This window comes from Manis pentadactyla, chromosome 6 (assembly GCF_030020395.1).
Source record: "Manis pentadactyla isolate mManPen7 chromosome 6, mManPen7.hap1, whole genome shotgun sequence".
In the NCBI taxonomy this organism is placed as follows: Eukaryota; Metazoa; Chordata; class Mammalia; order Pholidota; family Manidae; genus Manis; species Manis pentadactyla.
The window spans coordinates 90,271,844-90,293,331 of record NC_080024.1 but is presented as its reverse complement, the minus strand read 5'-3'; the positions used below and the strand labels follow the sequence as shown (position 1 = coordinate 90,293,331).

At 43.3% G+C, this 21,488-nt stretch overlaps 1 protein-coding gene across 1 annotated transcript in view; it reads right to left on the bottom strand.

Annotated features, from left to right (window-relative positions):
• The window catches only part of LOC130684201 (uncharacterized), a 169,638-nt gene extending 149,176 nt beyond the window's left edge, over window positions 1-20,462 (bottom strand). Inside the window, exons 1-2 of the mRNA XM_057504328.1 lie at window positions 20,250-20,462; window positions 9,552-9,750 (exon numbers count right to left, since the gene is read on the bottom strand). Coding sequence (XP_057360311.1) covers window positions 9,552-9,750; window positions 20,250-20,462 — 412 coding nt within the window. The remainder of the gene's footprint in view (window positions 1-9,551; window positions 9,751-20,249) is intronic.
• Between the last annotated feature and the right edge of the window lie 1,026 nt (window positions 20,463-21,488).

Here is a 21,488-nt window from a genome sequence, read left to right as displayed (position 1 = left end):
GGGGCTGTAAGGCTCAGGCTTGAACTGCAAGGAGAGTGAGGTGGGGGAGGAGATGGTGGTGGAGGAAGGGGGAGGGGCTGTTGTGGGAGAGGAGGGGGAGGCGGCAGCCTCAGTGGAAGAGGGTGGAGGGGTTGTAGGAGGGGGAAGGGAGTGAAAGGGAGGCTTTTGCGGGGGAGACGGCTTGCAGGCTAGGAGAACTTGGGGGGAGGCAGAAAGCTTCGGTATAGGGAATCTCCTTCCAGTTTTTCAGGCGCTGGCAGTAGTTAAAGAGATCGCGAGTGATGTTGGGATCAAGAGTTCCCCCTGCGGGCCATTGGTTGTTATTGTTTAGGGGCTATGTCGGCAGTTGGGAGCAGTATTTACGGGGAGGTTTTGGTTTTATATCAGGCGTCAGGGAGAGGGTGGCTAGATACTTGAGCAGGCATTCAAGAGGTGAACTTTCAGGGAGGGATGAGGAGGCTCCCATGGCTAAAGGACAGAGAAGGAGACAAACAGGGGAAGACGAACGGAGATCCTCGGACTGGGAGCAGACCGCAAGGAGACAAAGGGCGTCTCCGATGATCCTTGGTGGTCTGCAGAAACTCATATACGAGTCGGTTTCTTAGGAAGTGTGGGTCGTCACCCAGACTTCTCTAAGAAGGCAGAGTGCCAGAGTCCGAGGTACCTAGTACTAGGAGTTTTCAGCAGAAGGAATTTTCGGTGGAAGGAACGGAAGGAGAAGGGGGGGAGAAAGGGCGCATTTTCATCCGCAAAGGAGTCAAATCGTTTATGGCTGTTGGAGGAGGGGCCTGAGGGTCCAAAGCAGCCATGAAGGCCTAAGGCGGGGAGAGCAAAGGAGTCAACTCGTTTATGGCTGTCGGAGGAGGGGCCCGAGGATCCGCCGCAGCCGTGAAGGCCTAAGGCGGGGAGAGTTCCCTCCTCGTCCCCGAGCGTCAGGGCCTTGCCGGATGATCATGGTCAATGGCGCTGTGATAGCTCGGGGAAGAGCGGCCCGCTCTGGGGGAAAAATTACCCAAAGGCCAAAGAGGAGTGGTAAGTGTGAGGAGCCAGCGCCGGAAAAAGAGGACGAGGGCGAGCTGCTGCTGGTTTTGGGGGAAGACGGGGCCCAGTTGGGGTGTCCCATCTCCCGGGCTTCGGCACCAATGAAAGGAAAGGAGCGACACACAGCAGCAATTCACCGGAGAATTCCGCTTTATTAGGGAAAGGTGCTGGGTTATATAGGAAGGGGCATGGGGTGATTGTGGTGTCACTTCTACGGGGCTGGTGGCTATTGGCTACGTGCTGGGATTGGGAGGGGGGCGAGGGGTGATTGGTCTTCAGGTGGCGCCGGCGGGAACCGAGGACCCAGAAGAGATGCAGGAATTTCGCCATCTTATGGGTGGGGGCCCTTCAGCTGCCCCCTCCCAACCTGAAAAATGTGCCTTAGTTTAGCCAATCATCACACCGCTGTAAATCTAAGCTCTGCCTCCCCCTGCCTTCTTTTAAAACTCGCTGTCTATTTTCACGTGACTTCCCCGGCCTGTGATAGCTGGACTGCAGAACCTCACTGGAGGGCATTCAAATAAATTACCTGGCCCTTTGTTGCCTCTCTTTGCCTGCTTATTTCAGCTAGAGTTTATCTTACAGACACAAGTTTTACAGCTTACACCAAAGCTCACTCAGAATTGTACATTGGCAAATTTTAAATGCAAAATTATAAAATTCTAGATAAAAAATGAAAATCTACATAATCTTGTATTTGCTGATAACTGTTAAGATCCTACACAAAAAGCATGTTCACAGAATAAAAATAATTTCTTAGCTTTATAAAACTAAATTTTCTAATCTGAAAGACCTTGTTCAGAGAACCAGAGACAAGACACAAACTGGGAGAAAATATTTGCAAAGTATATATTTGATAAAGGATTTGGGAAATCAGGAGACACAGCACTGCACAACTAGGAGAACTGCCAAACTCCAGAAACATGACAACATCGACCTCTGTGGGGTGAGGAGCACTGGGAGCCTCCTTCACTGCATGGACAGCCCCTTGGAAGAGAGTTTGCCAGTTTCTTTCAACACAAGTCTCATGTTAGGATCCAAGAATCATGCCTCCAGTATTTAGACAATTGCTTTGAGAAAACCACCATGCAATTATACACAGTAGCTCTATTCATAATGGCTAAAAACTTGAAATAAGTAGATAATAAATTCAGAATGAATAGGTAAATTGTGGTACATTCATGTGAAAGGGACCAGAATATGCCACTCTAAAATATGCCTCTTGGGCATAGGATTATTTGGGTCTGATTAATTTTTAAAAACAGCAGACACAGAGGAATCACTAAAAAGTGACTACAAGTTGCCCTTTTGTGAGAGAAGTCTGCATTAAGAAAGGAAATCTCCACTTGTACAGTGTCTCCCTCTCTGTACCAAGAATACAAGGATGAATAAATCCCTAGAAATCCATGTCAACAGAGGCAGCCTGGACTTAAGCCCTTATTTACTGTGCTTTGCCTGATAACTTCCCTCAACTGGCTCTCTGCCTGGAAGACTTCATTTTGTTTTTACCTGAAGATCCTATTTCAGGTGATGGCTTGGGCCATTTCCTGGAGTTCACTAGTTTTCCTGGGAATCCCCTGTGTATACAGCCAGTATTAATGTTGTCAAAATTCTAGACTTTTTTCCTACCTTTGATGCTGGGGTTCTTGTTCATGAAGCTGAAGAATGAGCTTCACAAACACTCAAGGTTTGGAGAGTAAGGTATAGGCTTTTATTTAGAAATAAAGTGAGAGACTAGAGCTCCTGGCTCACACCAGGAGGGGACAAGAGAGCCTGCAGTGGTGCGTTGTCTAGTTGGTTTTATAGGCAGCTGAGGATTTTGCAAGAACATGAAAAAACTTAGGGGTGTGGACTTGCATCACCTGCCCTGTCCTCAAGGTGGGCTGGGTCATATACTCTGATTCCTAGGGCTGACAGCAGAGTCACAGGTTATGATGATACCCTTGTAGAACACCCAATATTCCAGGCCAAGTTGCTCCTGGCATTTTGACCTTTAACTGATCTCACTGAAGATGTCTATATCTTTACCCTAGAGAATTAGTGTGACCTTGACTTTGTATAATGCTTAGCACAGACTTTCAATAGGAACTTCTTTGCCCATTGTTACATCGATCTTACTGTAAATATTCCACCGTGCTTTTCCCCCCCGTAGGCCCTCACCCTAATCTGACTACACCCACCATCCCTGTCTCACTATTAATCTCTCTTTTATTATGGAGGGTCTCAGCCAAGAACCTGAAAAAGTAAAGGAAAAGTTATTTTTCCTCCCCTACACATACAATGCAGTACTATTCAGCCATAGAAAGAAATGAATTGCCAACCCATGCAGACACAGATGAATCTTAAATGTTTAAAATACAAAAACCAAATGTAAATTTAAATTTCAAATTATTTCTTTTTAAAAGAGTCATAAACTGGGAAGAACCCTATCTAGCAAGTAGAGGGGCAATCCATTGAGCTGCAGGAAAGGACAGGTTTATAAAGGCAGAGAGGGAGGGGAAACATAAAAGCAAAGAATGCATTGTTTTAGGCAAGGTCACCCTCCTACAGGGAATAGAAGGGGTCCGTCAGCAGATTTCCTCCAAGGGCTGACCAGGAAACTCCAATATGGCTGGTTAAAGGTTATACTTTGCAAGTGGGGAGGGACTGGGGGCCTGGCAAAACTGCAGTTAGGTTAGGCATTAAGTCTTGGTTCCCTGACATGGAGACTTATCATAAGTGACTTCATTTTGCTCCTGTGACTTTAGAAGCCAGGCTTCTCCTGTTGGAGTGGGAAGTTACAGATAAACAAGGAGAGAAGGTGACAATATCCATGTGATACGGGATGAGGCTGGAGACATCTATATAAACTCATCCTTAGCTAAAGACAGTTCCACATAGAAATCTTTATAATTAGGTATGTATGCATAGATTGGAACTGGTGCGTATATTTTCTTCCATTGTCCACTGAGCACATTTAGCTGCAACATGTAAATTTTTAATACCATTCCCTAAGGTGGCAGGGCTGTTTGAATAAATGGATAACACTAGGACTGAAACAGTAAATAAAGAAGCCAGGACAATAATGAAGTATCACAAAATAGGGAAGTACCCCCCAAAAAAGGCTGACAAAGACTGAATATGTCAAAGGGGAACAGGAGTCGATGGATGTAGTTCTCCAGAGCCACAGCAGCCATGACCGGAGCAACCAGATGCTAGTGCTGGGCTGTCACCAAAAGCCTAAAACAGTGATCCAGACATTCACATTGGTAAAAATAAGTTATTAAGTGATTTTTACGCATGGGGTTGGACATAGTTATATTGCAGAAGAATTCTGAATAATTGATGTTGGCACTCAGACATCCATCATGGAGGTGTGGCCGACTCCCCTCTTCAGAGGAGGTCTTCCTCCTCAAGAAGACACACAGGATGGACATGGGGGAAAGTACCTCCCCAGTGGGGAGACCCAATGAACACTACCTAAATCAGTGGCCACAGATGTGAACAGCAATAAGTTGCCTTGAGAGCATGTTTAGAAACAAGCTGCATCAACCTGGTAGCCTAGAGGAATTGGGTTGATTTCCTAGTAAAAAAAAACACACTAACAGAATGAGCCCTAAAACAAGGAAAATACAAGCACAACATGCAGGGACCTCTTCCCTCACTTCTCCTCTCACTGTTCTGGGGATTCTCTACCCCAGAACAGAGAAGGAACAGGGACAGAGCTGTTTTCAGCCCCAGATCTGACCCCATGCACTCCTCAACCACCCCACCAGCCATGCTCCACCCAGGGAGGACGCCAGGCAGAGGTAGTCTCAGGAATTATTGATAATGATGTGTCAGCTGGGACTTTTCTAGTTGCAAGGGACCAGACACACTTGGAGAAGTAAAATAAACTAATTACTTTATAAATGATAGAAATGTTAGTGACTGCAAGAGGCAATTTTAAGATGGTGCCTGAGCCTGCCAGATCCAGGGGCTCTCCCAGTAGGACATGGTCGGTCTCCAGCCCTCTGACCTGAGTGCCTGTGGGGTGGCCCCACTCATGGGCAGTCTCTCTCGCTGCATCTGGGGCCTCCAGCAGCTCCAGGTGGACACCCACTCACCGACCATTCTAAGGCAGTGTTCCTCCTTCCCTCAGGTTCCATGAAAAGTCATGTCGTTCAATGACTTTGGCCTGGCTCCAGTTGCATTTGCATCCTTGACCCCATCAGAACACCCAGAGGATGGAACGTGGGGTTGGATGGGCTGGGATCACACACCCATCTTCAAGGTGGGTGGAACATAGGGTCTGCCTTCTGGAGCTGATTGGAATGGAGGCAGGTGACTGACAGGAAAGCTGAGGTGCAGATTTGGATATGAGAACAGGTGCCGGGCAGGGAAAGCAGCACACTCCACATCACTGCTGGCCCGGTGCACAGCAGTGAGTCCAAAGCCCAAGGAAGGAGGGAGCTCATGTAGGGTCGGGGGTTGCATCTGCCCATCTGCTGCTCCTGGGGCCCTGCCATGGCCACAAGAAGCTAATCCACTGACAGAAAAAGCAGTGTTAATGCTGGTGGTAAATGTAACAGGCATCTCCCTACCCTCTGGGAGGCAGTTGCTCTCAGGTCTCTGATTTTCAATGAGTATGAAAGTCAAAGGTTACAGCTGGAAGGCTGAAGGAACGCAGGGCTGTATGTATGTAACTCTGCTGTATGGCTGTTGTGGTCAGGACCACATTCAATGCTCAGAAAGTTATTACCTCTCATGGCAGACTAAGGCTGTGAAGCAGGAGACACCTGTGTCAGCCACACTGCTGTTAGGAACTGAAACATCTCAAAGGGCTGTCTATACTGCATATGTAGCTATTCAATTGCCCAGCATCAGGATCAGCTCAGTAACTGGCCAAGGAGGCTTGACAGGACCCAGACTGGCCTTAGTAGGACCATGGATGCCCGCCTGGTGGACGGAAGCCAAGGGCTATCCTGTCTACGTGTGATTGTCTGTGGCTGCCCACCAGAAAGGACAAGGGATCCATCCAGTCCCAAGAGCGCCCTGCCAGCCCTAAAGAAGGCAACATTTGGGAGCTGGCAGGTCACTGCACCCAGGCCTGTATTAATCCACACATGCCTATCAAGGGCCCTGTGTGACAGGCACTCAGGCTGCCCAGGAGTATGGCCATCAACACCCAGCCCAGGTGGGGCAGGAGGAAATGTGATCTCTAGGAACTCCAAAACATGTGATGGCGGTGGACTTGAAAGCACCAGAGTGAATGTTTCATTCTCCTCCTTTCAGAGCCCAGGACTGAGATGGGGGAAGGAGAGAAAACCACCAGTCCAGCCTAACCCTGTCTCATGTGTGACCATGGGCAAGTCCTTTCCATCCTGGAGGCCTCAATAGAGATAGATGGGCAGGGGAAATGGACTACTTGTGCTTAATGAAAGTTAAACCAAACCCTAATGCCCTAAATCTACACCAAACTCCCTCATCTTAATTATTATTTCCCTATGTTTTATGTATACAATGTCATAGTCTGCATCTTTTAAATTTGCATATCACTTAATAATTTGTGTATTACTGATTTTACTACTTTTGCCTTTTGTACTTCAAAGTCACTATGTAAGTGATGTGTAGCTACATTTCACTGAGGAAAAACATCTCAATTTAAAAACAATTCCATCTAAAGAAGTCCCTTTAACATATCCTGTAAGGTCAGTCTAGTGGTGATTAATCTTTTAGCCTTGATATCTATGGAAAACTTTTTCCTCTCTCCTTCAATTCTGAATGCTAACATTGCTTGGGAGAATATTCTCAGTTGCAGTTTTTTTTTCCTCTCAGTAATTTGAATATTCCATGCCCCTTCCTTATGGCCTGTAAACTTTCTGCTGAGAAATCTGATAGCCTTATGGAGTTTGCCTTATAGATACTGGTAACTGTCTGCTTTTCTCTTGCTGCTCTTAAGATTCTCTCTTTATTGCTGATCTCTGCCATTTTAATTACTATGTGTCTTGGTGTGGACCTCCTTGCGTTCATCTTGTTAAGCATTTTCTGTGCTTCCAGAACCCCTATTATGAGAATATTGTTTGGTTTGGAGGTGTCACAGAGATGTTTTTTTTTTTTACTAAGGTATCATTGATACACACTCTTATGAAAGTTTCACAAGAAAAACAATGTGGTTACTACATTATCCAGTCTGCCCCATACCCCATTGCAGTCACTGTCCATCAGTGTACTAAGATGCCACAGAGTCCCTATTTGTCTTCCCTGACACTGTCTTCCCCATGACCCCACACACACCATGTGCACCAATCATGATACCCCACAATCCTGTTCTCCCTCCCTCCCCACCTGCCCTCCCCTACCCCTCCACTTCTTGGAGTCTGTGAGTCTGCTGCTATTTTGTTCCTTCAGTTTTGCTTCATTGTTACACTCCACAAATGAGGGAAATCATGTGGCATTTGTCTTTCTCTGCCTGACTTATTTCACTGAGCATAATACCCTCTAGCTCCATCAAGATTGTTGCAAATGGTAGCATTTGTTTATTTCTTATAGTTGAATAGTATTCCATTGTGTATATGTACATCTTCTTTATCCATTCTTCTACTGATGGACACGTAGGTTGTTTCCATATCTTGGCTGTTGTAAATAGTGCTGAGATTAAACATAGGGGTGCATATGTCTTTTTGAATCTGGGAAGTTGCTTTCTTTGGGTAAATTACTAGGAGTGAAATTCCTGGGTCAAATGGTATTTCTATTTTTAGTTTTTTGAGGAACCTGCTTATTGATTTCCACAATGGTTGAACTAGTTTACATTCCCACCAGCAGTGTAGGAGGGTTCCCCTTTGTCCACCTCCTTGCCAGTGTTTTTTGTTCCTAGTCTTTTCTATGTTGGCCATCCTAACTGGTGTGAGGTGATATCCGATTGTGTCACAGAGATTTTTCATGTATTCTCATTTTAGAAATTTTTTTCTCTCTGTTACTCAGCTTGGTCACTCTCCACCACCCTGTCTTCCAGCTCACTGATTCTTTCCTCTGCATCCTCCAGCTTACTTATGTCCTCTATTGTGTTTTCATTTCCTGTTGTATTCTTCAGCTCTGACTGGTTCATTTTTATATTTTCTGTCCTTTTGTTGAAATCCTCCTTGAGATTATCAGTTCTTTTCCCAAGTTCAGTGAGCATCATTATGACCATTGTTTTGTGTTCTTTGTCAGATAAATTGCTTATCTCCATTTCCTTTAGCACTTTTTGTGATGTTTTGTCTTGTTCTTTTTGCTTGGAACATATTCCTCTGGCTCCTCCTCTGTCTGGTCCCCTGTGTTTGTTTCTATGTATTAGATACATTAGCTATAGCTCCTGGTCTTAGAAGTAGCGGTTTTATGTAGTAAGTAAGCATCCTGTGGTGCCAGCTAAACATTTTCTACAGATGCGGGAAAACTTTTTGGAGATACAGAACATAATAAAATAATTATATGAGAAGAACAAACACAAATATCAGTTAATACAAAATTATTGTAGCTGGCAACACTAAAAATTGGTAATTTGCAGTTTCTTTTAAAGTTGGGCAGCTGCAAGCTGATTCATTGCCCTTTAGCCATTGAGCAGTTTAAGAGGAAACAATACATTTAATAAGTTGCAATATTAATTTAATTATTTAAAATACAATTATGTACTTTGATTTACTATTTGGTCTGCATCAAAATAATATTAAATCTTTATTTAAAAAAATTAACATATTTTAGTTTTCCTCTATGGAAGTGTATATTCCACTTTTGGGGAGAAAAAAAGCACTGATATCATGACCTATGTTCACAGAATGTTTTTTTGCTGGATACATGTCTTGGTTTTACACATAAGATTTTATAATAAGTAAATTATGTGGTCTTCGATTTAAGAATACATAAATGCAGAAACACTATGTGGAAGGAAAATAGAGACACCAAGCTAAAATCCAAAACAAATCAAAACACAAATAGTTCCACAGCTCTAGAGAATTTAACAAAAAGTAAGTCAACTTTTAAGCCAGTTAACTTTGGCATTTGAATACAAAAAGTTTAGCAGTGTCATCTACGTAGATTGCTGTGAGGGTTTTCAAAATCCCTGTGTATCCTTTATATAAGCATAGTTGGTATTCTGAGTTCTGCATCCATCTCTGCATTACCCAATCTCACAGAACTCAGATTTATGCATGAGTTATGTCTGCAGTTTTATCTCCACACATGTGTGAAACCACACGGGACCCTGTACAACAGACCAACCCCAAGGAGCTCGGAGTGGAGGCTTCAGTCCTGGCTAGAACCTGGGTTCTGGAGCCGTGGAGCAGTGGGGCTGTTGCAGAGCAGACGGCTGCTGGTCTAGGACCAAGGAATCAAGGACCCATGGTGGGGAAAGCACAGTGTTTCCAACGAAGACAACTGGGAAAACCAGGCCCCACGCACACCTCACACAGAAATCACTAAACCCCGGTCTCCACAGCAAGCCCTTCCTCCCGGGACATCCCAAGGCTGAGCCCCCTCAACCGGTGCCCAGGAGGCTTCTCCCGGTTTCCACTCACCTTTCCGTGGGTCACTGCGCCTCCCTGGACACAGAAAGACGCGCTCCTGTCTGACCGCGGGGAGCCAGGCGGAGGCCCAAGATGCGCTCTCAGGAGGCAGGTGGGTGAGCGGCCGCCCGAGGGCTCCCTGCACTCCCACAGGCTGGATGTGCTCTTGGCCCAGGGCAGGTGGGGCCACCTCGCCACGGTCAGGCTGAATCTATTAAATTTTGGAAATTCAGACTGAAAGGGAGCCAAATATCCCCACAACTTCTCCATGGTTAAGGACCTGAAGGGGCACCTGTTTTGTCACCCCAGGATACACCTCTTTGTTAGAGTGATTATTCTACACTGGTTATTATTAGGAAACTGCAAACACAGGAGAAACTCTGAAAACCCACTAGAAGTTGGCCTTTTGTATGAGATTTACATGTGCAAGGGAAATCTCCATTTGTAAGGGTGTCCTCCCCTCTGAATCAGGAAGAGGTGAATGACTGAATCTAGAAATCTTAGCACAGACAAAGACATAAATGTGAATAAAAAGCAGATGCCTTTTTATGGTGCTTTGCCTGAAAACCTCCCATAACTGGCCTCCCCCACAGCCAACATCTTTTCTTTTGGTCTTACATGAAGATGTCATTTACGGTGATAGTTTGTGTCTTTTGTGGGACTTACTAAGTTTTACTAGGAGTCTAACATATATGGGTGAAGCATAGGAGCTCAGCTCCTGGCAAGTTCACAGTGGATTCCATGAGCCCAAAACAGGACAAGGCTACCAAGCTTTATTCTCCCGGTGGCCAGTTCAGTGCTGAGATTACACCTCCTGTATCTGCATGCAGCAAGTCTCTGATCCACACTCTGCAATAGAGCACCAGGCAGAGATCCTTATATAGCAGCACAGACATCAATGACGTCCTGCCAACCAGTACATAAGCCTGCACAAGCTCAGTAGGCAGTCATGAGGTCACAATGCACACACATTTTGAGGAGTCAGGAGAAAGCACAGGGCATGCCAAGTGGGTGAGTAGGTGACGGTCAGGCGAGCAGCCTGGCCGAGGGAACTCCATTTTCCCTGCAATGAGAGAGACACATATTATTAACTTTCTGTTTGTTTTCTCATGTTAATCTATCTTTTATTACCAGAAAGGTCTCAGCCACATACACAGGAGGATAGTGGGAAAATTATCTTTCCTCCCCACTCATGTAATTGAATATTATCCAGCACTAGAAATCATCATCAGCCCATTGAGATACGTGGATGAATCTTATGTGAATATTGCAAAGTAAAAGAATTTTAAACTGTAGGACCGCATATCCTTTACACTGTGGGACCCCATTTCCAGAACATTATGGACAAGGCAAAATTACACAGATGGTGAATAGATCATGAGGTGGGGCTTGGAGAATTCCATGGGACACTTTAGTGGATGACACATGCTACTATGCATTTTTCCAAACCCAAAGATTTTTGCATTGTAAGAGGAAATAAAAACCAAAGGATGAAAAACAAAATATGACAAAGAACATAACTACAGTAATGGACAAACCCACAGCCAACATCATACTTAACAGCGAGAAGCTGAAAGCTTTTCCTTTAAGATAGGGAACAAGACAAGGATGCCCACTCTCCCCACTTTCATTCAACATAGTTCTAGAGGTCCTAGCCACAGCATTCAGATAACACAAAGAAATAAAAAGCATCCAGATTGGCAAGGAAGAAGTTAAACTGTCCCTGTTTGCAGATGACACGATATTGTACATAAAAAACCCTAAGAATCCACTCTAAAACTACTAGAACTAACATCTGAATTCAGAAAAGTTGAAGGATACAAAATTTATACTAAGAAATCTGCTGCATTCTTATATACTAATAATGAACTAACAAAAAGAGAAATCAGGAAAACAATTCCATTCACAATTGCATCAACAAGAATAAAATACCCAGGAATAAACCTAACCAAGGAAGTGAAAGAACTATACTCTGAAAACTACAAGACACTCATGAAAGAAATTAAAGAAGATACCAATAAATGTAAACACATCCTGTGCTCATAGATAGGAAGAATTAATATTGTCAAAATGGCCATCCTGCCTAAAGCAATCTACAGACTGAATGAAATCCCTATCAAAATTCCAATGGCATTCTTCAACAAATTAGGGCAAATAGTTCTAAAATTCACTGAATGAAATCCCTATCAAAATGCCAATGGCATTCTTCAACAAATTAGAGCAAATAGTTCTAAAATTCACATGGAACAACAAAAGACCCCCCGAATAGCCAAAGTAATCCTGAGAAGGAATAATAAAGCTGGGGAGATTACATTCCCTGACTTTAAGCTCTACTAAAAAGCAACAGTAATCAAGACAACTTGGTACTGGCACAACAACAGACCCATAGATCAATGGGAGAGAATAGACAGCCTAGATATAAACCCAAGCATTTATGGTCAATTTATATACATTAAAGGAGTCTCTGCAACAACTGGTGTTGGCAAAACTGGACAGCTACATGTAAGAGAATGAAACCAAATACCACTTGACCCAGGAATTCCACTCCTAGGAATTTACCCAAAGAAAACAAACTATCAGATTCAAAAAGACATATGCACCCCTATGTTTATCATAGCCCTGTGTACAATAGCCAAGATATGGAAGCAACCTAAGTGTCCCTCAGTAGATGAATGGATAAAGATGATGTGGTACATATACACAATGGAATACTATTCAGCCCTAAGAAGGAAAAAATCCTACCATTTGCAACAACATGGATGGAACTACTAGAGGGTATTATGCTCAGTGAAATAAGTCAGGCAGAGAACCAAATGACCACTCATTTGTGGAGTATAACAACAAAGCAAAACTGATGGAACAAAACAGCAACAGACTCAGAGACTCCAAGAAGGGACGAACAGTGACCAAAGGGGAGGGCGGGGGGTGTGTGTGGGGAGGGAGGGAGAAGGAGTTTGAGAAGTATTATGATTGGTACACATGATGTGTGGGGGGTGTCATGGGGAAGACAGTGTAGCACAGAGAAGTAGTGACTCTGTGGCATCTTACTACACCGATGGACACTGACTGTAATGGGGAATGTGGGGGAGGGGACTTGATAATATGTTTGAATGTAGTAACCACATGTTTTTCATGTGAAACCTTCATAAGACTGCATATCAATGTTACCTTAATAAAAAATATATATGAAAAAAAATCAGTGAGTGTTGGAGCAAAACATGCTGACCTAAATAACTTTGCCAATGTAGACTAAAGGCAAACTGTAATGTAAATAAACAGTGGACTCTGTTTAGAAAATTCCTTCTCATGATAAGGAAAAATTCTGATGTCCTAAAATTAAGTGCCATAAGGGCTGAAGAACCAGGGGAAGAGACAAGGGAAGGTACCCATCCAATAGCCAGGGCCATAGCTAGCCAGAAAGTCCATGTGACTGGGTGAAATCATTTCAGCTGTTATCTAGAAGGTCCTAGAAGCACAGCATTCCTCTTGAGCATGAACAATGTCTGACCATCACCAACAACCAATCCAGGATTCTTCCTTACGGACTATCCACTTATCCCCGGACTTTCTCACTTCACGTTTGCCCACCATCTTTATCTAACACCAGTATAAACTTAAGAACTTTATTTCCCTCAGACCCCTTATGAATGATCCCTGTTTCTTGAGTCTGGCAGACAAGTTGTTTCTGCTCACTGGTCTGGCTGCTGGTGAACCAGAAACTTCCTGTCTCAGAAATGAGTCCCTTTCCTGGCTAACATCTGTCAAGTCTCAATAAACCGTTTTATTTCAGACATCTGCTGGTTTCCACTGTTCTTGATTTTTCTTCATGGGGGTATTAGCTAAGAATGCTGGAACCACTATACCTGTAAACTGGAATGGGTCAATCACTGAATTTAATAAATGGCAGCTGATGAGAGCCAGGTTTCTCCATATTGCAGTGCAGTTGCAGATAAGCGAGGAGTACGTGACAATATCCATATGATAATGGATCCAGTTGGAGACATCAGAATAAACTCATCTTTAGCTTAATATGCATACAGAAAGTTCCACATTGAAATCTTTATGCTTAGGAATGTATACATAGGTTGGAGGAGTTGCATATATTTCCCTGCATTCTCCTCTGAGCACATGTAGATTTTTAATACCATTCTCAAATAAAGGGAACCAGGGATCTTTGAAGAAATGGCTGATACTAAAATCAGACAATAAATAAAGGACTCAGGACACTATTCAAGGATCACAAAGTAAGTAAGTAACACCAAGAACGAAGACCCACAAAGATGGAATATGTCAGAGGGAACAGGAGCCAGTGGAAGGAGCTCACCGCGGCCAGGCAGGCATGACCTGAGCACCAAACACCGTGGTGCTGCAGCATCACCAAATGCCTGGCGCAACTGTCTGGCACACACACCAGTAAAAATAAAATACTATACAGATTGTTTATGAATGGTGTTGAACAGAAATGTCCTATGCAGAAGATTTCCAAATGATGTAGACCCTCAGCGTCCATCATGGAGGTGGATCTAACTCCCCGCTCCTAGCCCAGGCTACACATACTATTCTCTTCCTAAAAAAAGAAACAGAATGGACATAGGAAAAAATAACCTCACAGTGGAGAATCCTGAGACACACTATGTCAGCTAGTGACCAAAGCTAAGACTGTAAAGAAAAGATGATCACTGTACTGGGGACTAGGAAATAACACCTCTAAAGCCTAACTATTGAGGGTTTCATTAACTCTGGGAGTCTCAAAATAAGACTCCTCAGAAACAAGATAAGTGAATAAAGGGTAAGTCCTAATGTGTCATATGATTAGAGTAACCTAATTCCTAAATCTGGGTTAGATGAACAAAACATGATACTGATTTTGGGAGCATTATTACCAATTTTATTGCATACTGCTTAAATTCATCCAGGATGAACTAGTTTCAGAACTGAAATTACCTTAATATTGAAGAGCCAAACCATTATCTCCCTTTTATAAATCAGATTTATTTATGGAAAATAGATTTTCACTGGTTGCAAGTACAAAATATGAGGGCACTTGGTTTAATTTTGCATCTCACTTTCAAAGATGATGTGGTCATGTTTCCAGTCTCCTTCTCTTCTTTCTGTGCCTCTTCCCCATCATAACAGATGCTTTCATGCTCATTTCTTTACTTTTCCTATTGGCTTCTTTTCAAATTCAGAAAGTATGTTGCCATGTTGTAAGTCTTACATCAATCACATAATTTCTTTTTGCCTATTTTTTATTGAAATGTTGAAATACATACCAAATGGTGTCAGGTGTACAACACTGTGATTCAGCAACTATATACTTAGCCCTTACCACTTTACATTATAAGTATTAGTTCATGTTTGTACTCTCCTCACATTAAATCTCTGAGGTAGGTGCTATGATTAGCACTATTTAACAGATGAGAAACTAAATCAGAGAAAGGTCAAGCAATTTTCCCAAGGTCACCAGCTAGTAACTAGTAGAGCCAGAACTCACACCTAAGCAGTCAGATTTTAGCGTTCCCGCTCTAGACTCAAAATTCTCAAGGGCAGAGACAGTGCCTTATGCATCTTTGCATTCCCAGTGTCTACCAGGGATCCTAGCACATAAATGCAATATAAGTCAAACTAAACTGCATTTGCTGAATTCTGCTAAAAAGTTTAGGGATATCAAAAATGACTAAGACATGATTCTCACTCTCAAAGAAGTCTGTGCCCTATTAGGGTTAGGGAGAATTAGTAAAAGATTCCAATAATGGAAAAGAATGAACTAAAAGGAAAGAAACAGTGTTCAGCAGTTTACACTTTGGCAGACTGTATTAGAATGTTGAGGATCCTATTTAAAATCTCATCAGAGTAGCATATAGAATCTCCCTGGAACCCATGGTTACATGAAAAACCAAATCCAGTGACTCATGACCAGTGAATTACTGCAATCCAAACTGGAAGATGTCTAGTGACAAACTCTGACATGCTGGCCCAGCCTTTGCCCTATTTACCAGTGTACTATATACCAATTCTGAGCCCACTATGAGCCACGCAATTGTAATAGGGGTGGTGATACAAAGAATAATTAATGCAATAAAGATATAGAAGGCATGCTGAAATCTGAGGATGGCTCAGATAACTAACATCGGATAATATGATAGATGGGAAAATAGGTTATCTGGAACTATGAGCAAAATAAACAAGACGGCATTTTAAACCATCAGAATTACTATTTTTCTTTATAAAAAATCAATTTCCCAAGAAAATGGTAACAATAATTGTACTTTAAAAGACCAAGAATTTAGTTGGCATAATCTTACCTGTGGATTGTGGCTGCTAAAAAGAAAACTAGCATAATTTTGGTGTGAATTTGTAAAATAGACTGCCTAGATAAAGGAGAAACTGGTTACTGGCCAGTGTTCCACACTGCTTAGACTACACCTAAGCTACTTCACTCACTAGTGGGAACAATATTTTAAGAGAGACATTGACAAATCAGAGTCCATAGAAGCAGAAGAGAGGGTTGAGGGCTAGAAGCACAATCAGCCAGACAGTGAATTTTGGAATGTTTTTCCTGGAGAACTGGAGAAAGAATATAATAACAGATGAGTGTCTGTTTGCAGTATCCTGTGCCAGAGAAAATAACTAAAACTGTGGACAGAAGTCAGAAAGCAGCATCCAGGAGGGAAATATGAGGAATTTTTTCTATGATATGTACAGATATGAACTGTCTCACACAGATTACATGTGAGACATGTACTGAGGCAGGAAGCAGTAAACCAGGGCTTGATGCCACCTGTCAACTTTATAGAGATTCCTTTACTGACATGGGAAGATGGGCTCATATGATGCTCTCTAAGATCCCTTTCATTTAAGATCCTAGGAAAGTCTCTCATCTGAGATGCCACAAAAATTTTGAGATGATTTTCAAAGTTTAGAGAGAATCACACATTCTTCATTTGGAGAAGATCCATCACAGCTAAAACTAAACTTAAAAAATTAAAACTGGACCATGGTAACCCATCCATCAAAAGAGCCAAATAAAGTTTTCTTTAAATAACATTGATCGTCCAGTTTACTTCCATAATAGTACCTTCAACATAGTGGTGCCCACGTGTTCAAAAACCTGACAGACTGAAGCATATTTCAGAAATGCCTGTCTTTTATAATAATAAGCAGCTCTTGTAATTGGCACAGGGCAGTGATTTGCATTTTCTCATGTGCTTCCTGCTGTTTGTAACATGAAAAGCAAGGGATTCACTCTAGCTTTATAATCTATATTTTCTAAGCAAAGTTATTTAATAATGATTTCACCAGTCTTTAATTTGAACTCAATCTAAATTCAGGCATGAGGTTACAGGCATATTGACTTTCATTCAGTCCTGAAGTGATAAAAGGGTAAAAATGCAGAAGTTCCTCATGATCAAGGGAACATGGTATATATCTGGTTTTTCAAGTTCATGGGCTATCTGCTTCAGCAAAATATGTATATGTGATCATGAAGTTTTTTACCTCACATTTCAAATTACTCTTTTATCACCTCTTTGCTAACGCTCCTCATTCTACATTTTCATTCTAGGTCCATTTTATTCTAAATTAAGAATGTTGTATAACTAATTCTTTCATCACACTCTCATCATCTTTCTCATTCTTTGTTCACGTATGCCCTTTTGCCTTATGAAGTGTTATCTTAACATTTTAAACCCATTCAATGGCAAATACAGAGAACTCAGCATCAGGTAGGCATGTTACATTTTAAAGGTCAAGCAAATAGGAAGGGGACTGAATTGCTCTACCTCACTGAACCTAAAACTGGAGATGAAAAAGATGGGAATTGTATGAAGCCTCTATTATTTTCTCTTTCTCCCTCTTATCTTTTATTCTTTTTCCTGAGGGGTGTGCCAGTGGTGGTAGTAGTGGTGTGTATGTGTGTGTGTGCATGTGTGTGTGTCTAGGAAGAAAGAAAAAGGAGAGAGAGGAAAAGGAGAGGAAAGCCAGAGTTCGATACTATTAATAATTGCTAAAATGTATATAGCTATCATTTTACTGAAGCAAAAGCACGTAAGACACATACAGGATTGAAACTGGAGAAGGAGAAGTGGCTCTCTTGGAAAGGGGAACCCGAGCTCATTCACCATTTCCAAGCTCGCAATAATTTTTGTCGACATGTATTTCTTCAGGGTTACATTTACCACCTACAAGTAATTTTCAGGGGCACACCTGCTGCATTTCCAAGTAGGTAAGGTTTGCTTTTGGCACAGCCCCTCCTACTTCTACCCCATCCTTGGCCTTTCTTTCTCTAACCTGTAGACTCAGCGGAACTCACACGGAATTCTGACTTGCCAAAAACCTTTTGGTACCCCATGCCATCTCTTTCTCTACTTTCCCATCCCAAATCAAGCCTTATTCCCAAAATGTGCAAGGAGGTAGTTGGCCAGTGATCTGATTAAAATAAGCAGATAGAAATGAGTCTTAATTTCAACTACAACAAAAAATGTAGTTTAGAAGATGTTGTTAACTTCAGTGGGTCTCTATTTGCATTTTCTCATTCTTGAGTAGGTAGTTTTTCATCAGATTCCCAAAGGAACCTACCTGCAGAGCAATTAAAATACTTTAATCTAACTGGCAAAATGGATATGGGAATTATATTTCAAATGAGGTACATATGAGGGCTCCTGGTAGAGTTAGATGCATGCTTATATATTATTCCCATCAATCCAGAAATCTCATCAGTCTTATAGCCTCCCCCAACTCCCCTTCTCACTGTTGCAGGCTACATAACTCAAAGGAGGTAAGGTATTGCTTGAGGAGAGTGAGGGGCAGAAGCACAGTGAGCAAGTGCAGGACCCCAGAGCCAGTTGACCATACAGAGTATGACATAAAATAAATGTCAAAATAAAATATATGCATATTCACATATTAGTTTCCATTGTAAAAAATTAAAACTACAGAAAGGTTGCAAGATCAGTACAGTAAACTACTATATAACCTTTACCTAGATGTATTGATATAACATTTTTCCATATTTGCCTCATTTATCTTTGCTAAACCATTTGAGAATAAGTTGCATATATCAAAACCTTTTATCTACACTTATACACTTCAGTGTGTATCCTTCAGAAGGATGCTTTCTCTCATAACCACAACACAATTATAAAATTCAAGAGGCTTCACATTAAATAATGTTATTACCTAATACACAAGTACGTTGCAAAATGGTGATGTCATAATTTCTTCTGGTGTATCAGTTGGTATTCCACTGTCCTGAACTGTCATTTCTTCCCTCTTTATATTTATTTATTTAATGTTTTCAGAATCCACATTTAAATTTCAGCAATTGTTCAAAAATACTCCTTTATAGCTCTTCCCTCCAAATCTAGAATCATGTCGCCTTTGGAGACATGTCTCTTTAATCCCTTAAATCTAGAACAGTCCTCAGCCTTTGTCTTTCATGACACTAACATTTTGTAAGAGTAGAGGCCAGTAGTTGGATAGGATGTTTCTCAATTTGCATTTTTCTGATTGTTTCTTTGTGTTTAGATTAAGAATATGTAGTTTTGACAGGGTTACTACAAGACAGAGAATACGTCCTTCCCAGTACCTCCCATCATGTCATTTTTCCCATAATTGGTGACATTATCTTTGACCATTTGCTTAGGGTGGTGTCTGTCAGATTCATCCACTGTAAAGGCAACATTTTTATCCCTTTGTAGTAAATAAGAAATCCAAGGTCACTTTGATGCTGTGTAAAAATCCTTTCTCCAACAAACTTTCAATCACTGATTTTAACATGTATTGATAATTCTACCTGAATCAATTATTACTTTAATGGTTGCAAAATGGTGATGTCATAATTTCTTCTGGTATATCAATTGGTATTCCACTGTCAAGAATTGTCATTTCTTCCCTCTTTATATTTATTTATTTAACGTTTTCAGAATAAGTATGCCCTTGTGAATTCTTTTTTTAAAATTCATTGCGTTATAATCCATTTCTGTCATTATGCATTAATGATGCTTGAATTGTCCCAGATTTGGTAAGTGCAGGTACCTTCAAGCTGGCTCCTATTTCCTTTTGACAGGTCCTCATCTTTTTTTGAGAATCTTGCTTTCTGACACAAGACTTTTCAAGGGCATTTTATGCTTTCCTTCTCTCTGCCCTGGAATCAGCCACTTTATCCCTAGAGAAGTGGAGACTGGCTTTTAGAAGCCAAGATCTGCAGGCATGTAATGTTATTCAAAATACTAAATAATAGTGTACCTGTTTCTTTGGGTCACCATAAGGAAGACTGGTGTCTGATTTGCAATCCTAACTAGCATAACCTGTGTGACTTCAGCAGTTCCCTTCATTGGGGAACTGACTCCTCATCCAAACAGAAATTGGTTTAGATGAATATTTCTTAACCTTTTCAGGGTCTCCAAAACATATGGGAATCTCATAAAAGCTATAGTCCCATCTCACCAGAGACAAGCTCAAATAAGCAAAAATTTTCGTACAATTTAAGGGGTTCGAGGTTGCGAAGTCCAGATGAAGCTCCAAATCCCTGGATTAAGTGACCTCCATCTTCAACGCTGAGCTCTCTGAGTCTCTAAGAGACCGTGCTGCTGCCAGGTTGATTCCTCAGAGACATCAAAATGTGGAGGGATTAATGCACAAACACGAAAAACAGTTACAGGGGAGCCTGTGAACGAGGCACTGTCCCTGCGGGTGCCAACACAGGCGCACCGTAGCCACCAGCAGGAGGTTTTGTCGGGAAGGTGCCCTGGCGGTCAATGGATGCCTGGGAGAATGGAGGCTGCAGGGCTGTCCTGGCCGCTGCACCCCTCCGCTCTGCCACCAGTACTGGCCCCTGCGCTTCTGCTGGGAGCTGAGGGACTCCGGCGGGCCGCGAGGCGGCGACAAGAGCCCAGGGCGCTTGAGCCAGGAAAGAACGCGCATCGAAGATCCGCCGTTCCCCCTTCCAGCCACCTACGCAGCGCAGCTCCGGTCGCTATGGTGACCATCGGAGGCCCGCCCCACCCCTGCCACTGCCCGGGACCCTGACGTCGGAGCCCGTAAGCGGCCGCCACCAGAGCCGCTCGTCCGCCCGCCGCTCGCCGCCTGCGCGCACTCCAGCCCGCTGTGTCTAGCAGAGGGCCCAGCATGGTCATGGCGGATGTCCTGAAGCACTTGCAGGGCGGGCCAGTCCGGGTGGGGTTCTACGACATCGCGGGCACGCTGGGCAAGGGCAATTTCGCCATGGTGAAGCTGGGGCGGCACCGGATCACCAAGACGGAGGTGCGGCCCGGGCTCGCAGGGGCGTCCGAGGCTCGGCTCGGGAGAGGAGCTGTTTCCCGAGGGGGGGCGGTTGCAGGGGTCCGGGGCTGTCCGACAGGCCGCGTACTGGCGGAAGCGAGAGGGTCTGGGACTGAGGACCAAGGAGGCGCCGGGGGCCGGTGTGCGCCGGTGGGGTCGGGCCCGGTCACCGGACCCAAGTGTCGTCCGATTGGCAGCCCGACCAGACCAGGCTTTGGCGCCCTGGTGGCTCCACGGAATTTCTCCTCGGGCCTCCCACCCAGGCTGTGACATGGTCTGTGGCTTCCACTTCGCAGCCCAAGTTCCTGCCCAAGTGTCTTCTCTGGTGTCACTGGGGGTGGGGCGGAGGGGAAGTCTCGGTTGCCCTAGGCTGCGTGGCCAGAGACATCGACAGCTGCGAGGAAGGGACCGCCTGCACTTGGCCTCCCACATGGGGCATTGCGCGGCCCCGCGAGGAAGGGTCACCAGGCAGGGAGCCCAGATGGCCATTGTCCGTTTCTCTCCTTCGTAGTGTCTCTGATCTCGTGGCAGCCTCGCTTGATCTCGTGCCTGAGGCATTTCCATCTAGTACCGCAGATGATAGAACTGGTTGAAAGGGTCTTGGCCACATCTGCACAGTTGGTGGGTGGTCGTTCCTATCCTAGGTTGTGCCTTTCCTAGGTGTGCACT